General features: G+C 49.1%; 1 protein-coding gene across 1 annotated transcript in view; it reads left to right on the top strand.

The window, feature by feature from the left end:
- Positions 1–11,526, top strand: part of LOC107109989 (integrin beta-3-like) — a gene marked incomplete at both ends in the record, with an annotated part of 25,717 nt that overhangs the window by 7,082 nt on the left and 7,109 nt on the right. The window contains 3 exons of the mRNA XM_015410698.1: positions 4,308–4,479; positions 7,271–7,432; positions 8,460–8,555. Coding sequence (XP_015266184.1) covers positions 4,308–4,479; positions 7,271–7,432; positions 8,460–8,555 — 430 coding nt within the window. The remainder of the gene's footprint in view (positions 1–4,307; positions 4,480–7,270; positions 7,433–8,459; positions 8,556–11,526) is intronic.

Here is an 11,526-nt window from a genome sequence, read left to right as displayed (position 1 = left end):
CAGATTAACTGCATGTACACGAGAGCTGCTCCGTGGCTGCAGGTGGTGGCTTGTGCGTGCGGCGCGAGCTTTTGCCAGGGGCAGGGGGCTTTTGGTGGGGGGGGAGGGTGGCTCAGTCCGGCGCCCGCATGATGGGCCCGCGCTATAGGCGAGAGTCTAGCTTGCCTAGTGAGCGAGCCGGCCCTGTGTGTACCTGCGCTCTCAATTGCCCAGGGTCATTGAGGAAGGGCATGTGGGTGGTGTACAGTGGTGGCACTCCCTGGGGGCAATGGCAAGGTGGTGTAGTGCAACGGAGGATGGCCGGTGGGGGGGCTTGCAAGCAGAAGAAGAATGTGTGGGCAGGTAGGGGCATGTAGGTGTGGGGGTGGAAAGAAAGGCCTAGGGGGCTTGGTAGTGGACAGATGGGGGACCCTGTGCGCTGTCTGCCCAGGTCCCCCCCCACAAACATGGAACTGGCCCCCACTTCTGCCTGTGGCACACAAAGTGTATAATGGTAACACAGGGCCAGTTTGGTGCAGTGGTTAAGTGTGCGGACTCTAATCTGGGAGAACCGGGTTTGATTCCCCACTCCTCCACTTGCACCTGCTGATGTGACCTTGGGTCAGTCACAAGCTCTGGCACAGCTGTCCTTGAAAAAGAGCAGTTTGTGTCAGAGTTCTCTCAGCCCCACCCACCTCACAGGGTGTCTGTTGTGGGGAGGGGAAGGGAAAGGAGTTTGTAAGCCGCTCTGAGACACCTTTGGGTAGTGAAGGGTGGGGGATAAATCCAATCTCTTCTTCTTCTCGTGAGTCAGTTTGGTGTAGTGGTTAAGTGCGCAGACTCCAATCTGGGAGAACCGGGTTTGATACAGCTTCCCTGCCCCATTGGTTTTGTGGCATTTAGGAAAGGGGAAAAAAGCCCTCTGAGAAACCTATCTGATGGGAGATTTCCTGCTACAAAAAGAGCCCTGGAAGAGGTATGAGTCTCAGGTGTGACAATGACCTAAGGCAGACAACAAACTGTTTAACTAGGGGCGTCTGATTTCTCTTCATCTGAGCATCGGCTAAAAAGACAGCCCCATTGGCCCCATCCGTTCAGTCTCTCCCAAGTCAACCATGATGTGGGCAAAAGGCTCCTTTTGGTTCCCTCTTTGCCAGACTGCAAAGCGACGCAGCCTTTAGTGGGGGTCTCCTGCCGCTTGCCACCTCACTCTAGTTTGCCTCGCCGCCAAGGTTGCCAGTTCCAGGTTGGGAAAGACCTGGAGATTTGTCGGTGGAGCCCACGGGAAGTGGGGCTTGGGGAGGGGAGAGACCTCGGCAAGGCCCGATCCCACCCTCCAAAGCTGCCCTTTTCTCCAGGGCAACTGATCTGTGTGGTTCTGCAGACCAGTTGTGTAATGTATTGAAACGTTTACATGAACCACCTCATAGGACTCCCATGTTAAGCTTCGAGCCAAACCAGGGCTCCACTGAACGAACTTCCTATTGGTCGCTCTGCAACAGCGACCAATCAGAACTGTGCCTTGTCCCTGCGAGGGAAAGACTTCCATTGGTTCTTAAACTAGCAATCTCATTGGTTGTTATTTGTAAATAGGCGTGGCTACATTAGCCCGGTTATGTTTAAAAGGAGCATAGCTCCCACTGTTTGCTGTTCTGGTTTCTTACTGAGTTGAGTGCTTGTTCGTTACTTCCAATAAAGCTGAATCACTTGCTGAATCACTCTAAGAGTCCTTTGTTAGCGCGGGGGACAAGGTTTTCGCACGGAATTATGCAAACGGGCACTTGTGGCTTCCTGGGGTTATATCCGACTCTGTGGGTACTCGCATGTATGTGGTGCAGTTAGCTGACGGTCGAATATGGCGGCGCCACATAGATCAGTTAAGGAGACGTTGGGCTAGGGACAGCGCTGACTCTCCGACGGCTGAATCCCCTGATGTCGAGTGGACACCCCCAGAGCAGGCGGTGAGTACCGAAAGGCCCGGTACTGTCCCCGAGTCAGGGCAGAACCCTGTGTGCGGGGCTGAAATCCCAGTCGAGTCTGTGCCTGATCCAGGCTGTAGTGAACCCCACTCTGACCCACAACCTTGTCTGCCCGTGGTGCCTGCACCGCTCCGCAGGTCCCAGCGTTCGCGGCAAATGCCGACTTATCTGAAGGACTATGAGTGTAATTAATGTTGGAATAACTGATGTACAATGATTGACCTAACTGTATGTAAATAATAAACAAGGGTATGTTGTCTTAACTTAGGGGGGAGGAATTGTAATGTATTGAAACGTTTACATGAATCACCTCATAGGACTCCCATGTTAAGCTTCGAGCCAAACCAGGGCTCCACTGAACGAACTTCCTATTGGTCGCTCTGCAACAGCGACCAATCAGAACTGTGCCTTGTCCCTGCGAGGGAAAGACTTCCATTGGTTCTTAAACTAGCAATCTCATTGGTTGTTATTTGTAAATAGGCGTGGCTACATTAGCCCGGTTATGTTTAAAAGGAGCATAGCTCCCACTGTTTGCTGTTCTGGTTTCTTACTGAGTTAGTGCTTGTTCGTTACTTCCAATAAAGCTGAATCACTTGCTGAATCACTCTACGAGTCCTTTGTTAGCGCGATCTAACAAGTTGTCCTACAGCTTCCCTGCCCCATTGGTTTTGTGGCATTTCGGAAAGGGAAAAAAAAGCCCTCTGAGAAACCTATGTGATGGGAGATGAAAGTGTGCCAAAGAAGCACTCTGTACACTCTGCTGCCAACTCTGGGTTGGGAAACTCCTGGAGATTTTGGGGGTGGAGCCTGTGGAGGGCGGGGTTTGGGGAGGGGAGTGGTGGCCGTGGGGCACAAGGCCATACAGTCCCCCCCGACAAAGCAGCCATTTCCTCCAGGGGGACTGATCTCTGTCGCCTGGAGACCAGCTGCGATTCTGGGCGATCTCTGGACCTCCACGTGGCTGTTGGCAACCTCACTCCTGCTGGCCAAAGTCTTGCTTGCACACGGCAGGCCAGGAGGCAGCTCTCGCAAAGCCCTTGTTTTGGTTCACACAGCCGTGTTGGTGAAGGAGATGTTTTCCTGAGAGCCAGTTTGGTGTAGTGGTTCAGTGCCTGGACTCCAATCTAGGAGAACCGGGTTTGGTTCCCCGCTCCTCCACTTGCACCTGCTGGATGACCTTGGGCAAGCCGTAGTTCTGATAAGAGCTGTCCTTGAAAAAGAGCAGTTTCTGTCAAGAGCTCTCTCAGCCCCACCTACCTCACAGGGTGTCTGTTGTGGGGAGGGGAAGGGAAAGGAGTTTGTAAGCCGCTCTGAGACACCTTTGGGTAGTGAAGGGCAGGGTATAAATCCAATCTCCTCCTCCTCCTCTTGCTGAATCACTAATAAACTATGAGCTGATCACTTCTACGTGTCTGAACCCAGTATGTTTCAGGTATCAAAAATATTTGCCTGAATTTGTCATCACGATTTACCCTCTGCTCTGCTGTGCCTGTCAGAGAACTCAGAGACTATCTGTCAGGATATATGCTGAGCTGCTTCTGCCTCCTCAACCTTCCCCCATTTCCTCTGTGGATGCCAGAGAACTGAGGAGAGGCAGAGATCTTACCTACTGCTCATTAACATAAGAGCTTCCCCTCCCCCAAGATGTCTGCATTTTGGAGAGTCTTCTTCTTCTTCTTCTTCTTCTTCTTCTTCTTCTTCGAGGAACGGGTGTGTACAACAGTGGGAGAGGGGAGTTCGGGATGAATCCAGGGATCCCTGCTCTTGGAGGTGGTGGCGGCTACAAGCATGGACAGCTTCAAGAGGGAATTGGATAAACATATGGAGCAAAAGTCCATCAGTGGCTATTAGCCACAAGGCATAGATAGGAAGTCATGGTCTGGGGCAGGTGATGCTCTGTATTCTTGGTGCTTAGGGAGGGGCAACAGTGGGAGGGCTTCTAGTGTCCTGGCCCCACTGGTGGCCCTCCTCCTGATGGCACCTGGTATTTCTGGCCACTGTGTGACACAGAGTGTTGGACTGCATGGGTCACTGGCCTGATCCAACATAGCTTCTCTTATCTTCTTAGGAGCAGAAGTCCATCAGTGGCTATTAGCTACAAGGTATAGATAGGGACTCTCGGTCTGGGGCAAGGGATGCTCTGCATTCTTGGTGCTTTGGGGGGGGCAACAGTGGGAGGGTTTCTAGTGTCCTGGCCCCACTGGTGGACCTCCTGATGGCACCTGGTATTTCTGGCCACTGTGTGACAGAGTGTTGGACTGGATGGGCCATTGGCCTGATCCAACATTGGCTTCTCTTATCTTCTTATGTTCCCTGTTCCTGTCCTAAGTTGTCTCCACTGCTTTCTAGCTTGAACCCACCAGATAACCGCTGCCTACCCATGTTTGGCTATAAGCACGTTCTGGCACTCACGGACAAGGTGAAGCGTTTCAATGAGGAGGTGAAGAAGCAGCAGGTTTCGAGGAACCGTGATGCACCTGAAGGAGGGTTCGATGCCATCATCCAAGCGATTGTCTGTGACGTAAGAGCCTGCCCTTTGCCATGGGTCAGTGGGGTTATGTGGGTTGAGGAGCTGGGCTGTTGCTCCATATGAAGCTATTGAGTAAGACCTTTGGCCTCTCAGTGTCACTGTGGTCCACTCTTGATGGGAACAGCACTCCAGGGCAGTGTTCCCTCTGAGCTGAGTTAGTGTGAGCTAGCTCACAGTTTTTTAGGCTCCGGCTCACAGGGTTTTTTTTGTCTTAGCTCAGGAAGGAGGGCTCCAGAGCAAACTAATTCATGCAGTAGCCAAATCACTCACTCACAATACCAGTAGCTCACAAAGTAGAATTTTTGCTCACAAGACTCCACAGCTTAGAGGGAGCATTGCTCCAGCGTCTCAAATGGTGGCTTTTAATATCATCTTCACATCAGCCTTTCTACCGGAGGTTCTGGGGATTGAACCAGGACTTTCTCTGTGTTGGCCAGATGCTCTAGTGTTGTGGCATGGTCCCCCCTCCCCATTCCCAGTCAGTGCTGCTGTTCAGTATCTCCAAGGTCCTTGGGTGGCTGGGTCAGTTGTGGGCCTGTATTGCAAAATTAAGACCAGAGTGGACTATGAAAACATAACCCACATGGGAAAAGCAGTTCAGTCCAGAAACCCTGGGATTCAGACCCCCACTCTGCCATGGAAGCTTGCTGGATGACTTTGTCTTTGGGGCTCTGGCCACGAGCTCCAGGTTGGCAGAAATCTCATGGAAACGATATGCGAGATCTGGGTTTGCTTTCATGGAGATTTTAATAAGCAGGGATCAAACTTACAGAATCAGCGGGCTAAGTTCCCATCTGCTGGGTCTCGAACGCACACGCACACAGTGAAACTTAGACAGACCTCGGCTGCGGTCACACGGAGCATTAGGCACGCTACAGAGACGGAAGATAGGCGGCTTTTCCGGGCACGATCGCAGCGCCACATCTGGGAAACGTAGAGCTCCCGTGGCGAACCCGAGGCTTCCCGCCGAAGATGCGGGGTAAAAAACTAGTACCTCCGAGGTACTCGTTTCCGGAAACAGCAGGGCAAGGGTGGGCGCCCGATCGCGTTTCCGGTGGTAGGTCGTGGCATCCGGCGCCTGCCCATGTCCTGTCACTAAAAGGTTTTTTCCCCCAAGTCTCCATGGGATGCGCACAAGCACCCAATGGCGCATGCGCACACTTCATTTAAAAACAAACCACATAGCCCCCTCCTCTTTTCCGTACCCCCCCCCACTCCAGGCTTGGCCTGCGATAGAGGAACTCTCTGCACCGGGCGGCAGAGGGGGAGGTGCAGGGGGGCGTGGTGGGAGGGCGGCCTGGCTGAAGCTCCTCCTAGAGGGGACCGGACAGAGGACACAGTTTGCATTCCTCTGCAGCCCTGGAGGGGGTTAAACACGCGGAGCCTTTTGCTAGGGAGGCCGCTTCTTTGCCCCGCCGCAGGATTGTCCTGTGATCGGCACCTCCCCATAACCACGGGACCTGGATGGGACCTCTATGGGATGTCTGCTCGCGCAGCCGCACGTTATTTTGCTCCAGGGCAAACAGCCACGCTTCCCCCCGCATTTTCCTGCCCGTGTGACTGGGCCCCTCGAGACGCATAGCTAAAACTAAGCATCTTATACCCTAATTGCTGGCTACGAGTCAAGAAATTATTAATCAAGGTAGCCCAAACACTGAAATGAGGCAGGCCATCCTGCGCCTGGTGTCTTCTGGTGAGAGAAAACAAATCAGGCTTCCTAGATAAGAGCTGCTAACATGAGAGAGAAAAACATTCTCTTGGGCATGGCCTGACAGCTGTCCCTTCTCAAAGCTAAAGGGGAAGCACCAGCCTGTAACAAAGATGGAGTTACAGAGGCTATACACTTTGGTCCAGTTGCTCTCTCCCTCTCCCCTTCTCTCTCTAACTCAGCCTAATCTACTTCAGAAGGTTCTGGCTGTGAGGGTAAAATAGAGGAGCCCAGATACAATCAATGCTCCCTCTAAGCTGTGGAGTCTCGTGAGCAAAGATTCTACTTTGTGAGCTCCTGGCATGAAAGTTGTGAGCGAGCGATTTGGCTGCTGCATAAATTAGTTTGCTCTGGAGCCATCCTTCCTGGGCTAAGACAAAAATGTGTGAGCCGGAGACTAAACAACTGTGAGCTAGCTCACACTCACTCACCTTAGAGGGAACACTGGATACAATTAGTGTTCCCTCTAAGACATTTTTGTCTTAGCTCATGAAGGATGGCTTGAGAGCAAACTAATTCATGCAGTAGCCAAATTGCTCGCTCACAACTTTAATGCCAGGTGCTCATAAAGTAGAATTTTTGCTCACAAGCCTCCACAGCTTAGAGGGAACATTGGATACAATCAACATGTGTACTAGTGCATTTCTAGGATCGTCTGACTCTTCCTTGAGAGCAGTGGCAAAAAAAGAGCAAGTTGCAGAAGAACATTTTGGACTCACAGCATAACACAGTGCCCGTTTTTATCTCATTGAACTTAGAGTTTGAATGGGTAACACTGTGGGAGGTGTGACAAAGTGCATGGATGCATGTTGAAATAAATGGAAGCCCAAAACTCCCTGCCATCTCAGTCAGCTCCCCAGTGGATTGTGCCCCATGTTCATGAGTCTGTAGAAGGGGCCCCCTTGGCTTTTGACCCACAGCCTCCTGGATATCTTGGGCACTGAGGAAGATCACGCTTTCCCCACCCTAACTGCAGAGAATAGCTCGTCTGCCCCTATCGGCTTTGAGTCTGTGCCCTTCTGTTCTGAGCTTTGCCACTGTGGAGACCCCGCTGCTGTTTTTATTTTGCCACAGGAGAAGATTGGCTGGAGACCAGAAGCCTCCCACTTGTTGGTTTTCACTACGGACGCCAAGACACACATCGCTTTAGACGGGAGACTGGCGGGAATTGTAACGCCCAATGACGGGCAATGCCATATCGACAGCAACAACTTCTACGCAGCTTCCACCACACTAGTAAGGGCAGTCTCCTAGCTATGGGGCCCAGGGACCAACCTCTGCAAATGACATTATGCTGTAGCTTGTGTTACATTTCTAGAATATCGCTTTTGGTGTTTGAGCTTGGTGGACTTGACATACAGCTTGAACAAAACAATTTTGAATTCTAATAACCACCTACTAATGCTCTAAGTTGGTCTTAACGCAGGAAGGGGAAGTACGAGCCGGCGTGGGGTGGTGGTTAAGAGCGAGGGTTGCCAGTCCCACGTTGTCTAATAACAAGAGTCACTGCCTCAAATGACCAAAACTACAAGGAGGAGAAGCTATAATGAAGCGCTACACACACACAAATGGAGTAATCACAACACTAATTCTTGCATCCATATAAACATATATAAATTCCAAAGAGGTCCATTTAAAATTGTGGTGATTGTCGACGAACTTCTCCGGAATGTCTATTCATTTCGTGGAGACGTCATCCGAACAAGGACCATGCCGGACATGCAGTGATGTGTAATATCGAATCAACCACTAGAGGGAGCAAAATGTGTGGAAATACCCCCCCCCAAGTCATAGGGGGCACACAAGTAACAAAAAGAGCTCCTCGTCTGACTGCAGAGGTTTTTCTTCTAGAACTCTCTCAGTAAAGCAGCGAGGTTTATCTCTTCTCTTTCCTACCAAGTTTGTTTGTTCCATAAATAAAGTTTTTGCTACGTTTAATAAAGTTCCATGTCCTAAGTGCTGCAAAGGCATTCTGCCAACAAGTGGGTCTTACACAGAGTGGGTGCCAAGACTGGGAAAGGCTGACGCTCGCTGCATTGAGTGTAATGTCGCTTTGGGAGAGTGGAGTGGATGTCTGGAATTCGGCTTCTGTGTATGTGTTTGGGTATAGAGATGACATCTGTGAGGATATAACTGGATCAGGTTTTGATAGTCAAGTAAATGAGATAAGTATGTCTGTTTCCCAACATGCAGCCTAGCTATTGTTCTTTCCCTGCATCCTAAGGTGACTTAATTGGTGTTCTCCCCCCCCCCCCATCTCTAGGATTATCCATCCCTTGGCCTGATGACTGATAAGCTCTCCCAGAAAAACATTAACTTGATTTTTGCTGTGACTCAAACCATTGTGGGGCTGTATCAGGTAAGAACTGTTCTTTGTAGTGAAAACTTCCGGTTGCCGGAGAACCATCTCCTTCCTTTCGTCTTCAGCTCCTCCGCTTTTTATCTTTTATTTTCTTTTAAGCCTTATGCCTCGTAGTTTGCCACTTTTAAGGCTTATTATCTTAGTAAGCCTTTAGCAAGGCGTTGAGCTGAGCCGAACGAAGTGCATGTTTATTTCTAGAGTCTGAAAGCAGTATTTTCTTTCTACGGACGCCTCCTGGAATACTAGATTACAGCAGTACCTCCTTTGACATTAATTGGAATGGGAAGTTTGTTTCAGTTTGAACTGACTTTGTTATGAGACCGGCCGACTTTTATCTGTAGGTTGCCCTGTTTACTCTGCCAGCCGCTTTCTTATGGACTGTAATTTTCTCTTACTATGAAAACAAGTAAACGGCGGAGAGAAGTAGGGGGTTCTCGCCCTCCCCCCGGGTCTCTAAACAACTGAAAACGGATTACTTTTATTCAATTCAAGTACCTACTACAAACTGATTTTTAGTGTTGGAAGGTCTAAATGACTCACCTGATATTTCTGCTCCTTCGGCTAATTCAGCAGCTTTTTTTTCTCTCCTGGAGGGCGTGGCAGCTAATGCTGAGTCAACTAGAAGTCGACCTGAATTGCTTAATGGGGTTGAAGAACTGGAAGCAGGCAAAGAAAGTGACTGCTCACACTTAACACTTCTCGTTGCAAAAACAGTGGAGCATATTTGTAAAATACTTGGATGTCTGCACTCTAAAACAGACGATTTGAATAATCGGTTAAATAAAAAAAAGATAAAATAAATAAATATTAATAAAAGGGAGGCAACCAATGCTCTCAGGAGTAGAGAACGTATTGAGATTAGACAATCTGAGTCCATCAATTATGTACGTGCGGCTAGTGAAATCAAAGCTGCGATGGCGATGCCCAGCTTGGATGTTATTAATAGGAAGTACCAACTAGTATTGCAGCCCACTAAGATCAGCTTGATTGTGTGTAAATATAATGGCCTTATCCCTTCCTGGTATGCAAAATCAGCAATGAAGAGACATTTAATGGCTTTGATGGGGAACCAAACAAGAATGATTAACTTAAAAGATTTAGAAATATTAAGCAGTTTTAAGCAGGCTCAGAGAGTTATACTGACTTTTGGCTCCCCCGAGATTCCATCAGCTTTGCTTCGAACAAGGATCCCCTGAAGTCAAAAGGAGTATTCCCTACCCGATAGGGAGTATTCCCTATCGCCGTTAAGCTTGGTCTCTAGGGAAGCAACAACCAACTGTCTACATGACTCCAAGACGAGATGTAATGGCTCAAGGGGGAAGCTGCCAGGAGCAACACTGACAAAGACCCAGCTATCCAAGACTCATCTCCAATTATTAAGCCTGCCTCCTCCCCTAAGGAAGGGCTGCCGGAGGAGGAGGTGATGGATATAAACATACAGGAGGAGTATATGGGCTTGCCTGAGCAGGGCCAACAATGGATCCTGGATAGAATTGAATGTCTGGAGCAAAACCTGATCAACAGCAGCTCTCATGGACATTTGAGGTGGATGTAGTAGTCTCTGAGAGGCCGGAGTGTCACAGCTTAACCCCTACACCTTCTAAACAATCTCCAACTGAGGACTCACCTGGAATTGATGATGTCCAGCCGCTGATTACTGGTCACTCCCCGAACTTGTTTTTAGGGTTGGCTGCTGAGTCTAGCGAGACAAGAGTAGCAGGAATCTGCATTTGCTCTGATGCTGATAGGTCTCTAGAGCTTTTGACAAAGGCTGATTGACTGATTGAGACCTCTTCCTCGCCAGATATCAAGCTCCTCTCCAGGAACATCACAGGTTGGAAAAATAAGTCTAGTGACCCCGATTTTAAACAGTTCCTAAGTGGATATGACATAATTTTGCTCCAAGAGACCTGGGCTCAGTGTGAGATTTGGCTGGGGGGGGGGTTTAATGTGCATTCTGCACCAGCTCTTAAAGCTAGTCTCGCTATGGACGTGGTTGTCAGCTAGCTGCCATGCTTTCTTCGTTTTCTTTCGTCCCTAACCTTTGCACATGCGCGCATGCTTGCTTTGCTTAGCTACTGTGGGTAACATAAGGGAGGTGCTCTTTTGCCCGTGCAAACTGGCTCAGCCAGACAGCGCTATCAGTGTAACCTTGAAGAGAAGGGAGGGCTTGAATTCCACTATCGGTGTGAATATTTCTGCTCTCTGGGGGGTGGGGTGAGTCTCCCATTTATGATGTAATGTCCCGCCGGGAGAATTCCCGCGCGTGTGCTTGGATTTCATTTGCTTAGCTATGTGAGGCATCAGAGTATATGTATTGAGTCCCTTGCACTAATCGTTATTCCTGACAATGTAACTGTACTACTTGGCAACAGAACAGTATTCCAATAAATCATAACTTTTCCTGAAGAGTATGTTTGGACCTGCGTGCTGTTGAACCTGACAGTGGTCAAGCTGGCCTAACTGTTTTATGGTCCGGAAAATCCAATTTAGTTGTTACCCCTCTCGAGGCGACCAATGTTAATGTGCAACTCTGTCTAGTGGAAGGTGCAGGGTGGTCTTTTATATTGATAAATGTTTGAATAAATTATATATATTATATTTTATATAAATATTTTTCAACTATCCAGATATTTGCTAGAAATCTAACTCTGCTAGACATGGGGCATCCCACAGATTCCAGAATAGTATTGCGGACAACTTCATCTATCAGAAGGTAGAGGTGGGAACCAGAGGATCTGCCATCCTAGATTTAATCCTGACTAACAGGGAAGAAATGGTTGATGAAGTGAATGTTGTGGGAATTCCTTGGGGAATAGTGACCATGTCAGCTTGGAATTTGACATAGAGAAGGATGTGAAACCAGGACATAGTAGGACTCGTATCCTGGACTTCAGGAAAGCTGATTTAAAAAAACTCAGAGAAATATTAGGTAGGATCCCATGGCTGGAAATGCTGAGGGGGAAAT

The sequence above is a fragment of the Gekko japonicus genome, unplaced genomic scaffold, assembly GCF_001447785.1.
Source record: "Gekko japonicus isolate JY-2015 unplaced genomic scaffold, Gekko_japonicus_V1.1 scaffold6460, whole genome shotgun sequence".
Classification (NCBI taxonomy): Eukaryota; Metazoa; Chordata; class Lepidosauria; order Squamata; family Gekkonidae; genus Gekko; species Gekko japonicus.
Note: the sequence above shows the minus strand (reverse complement) of the source record. Positions and strands in the feature narration are given on the sequence as shown.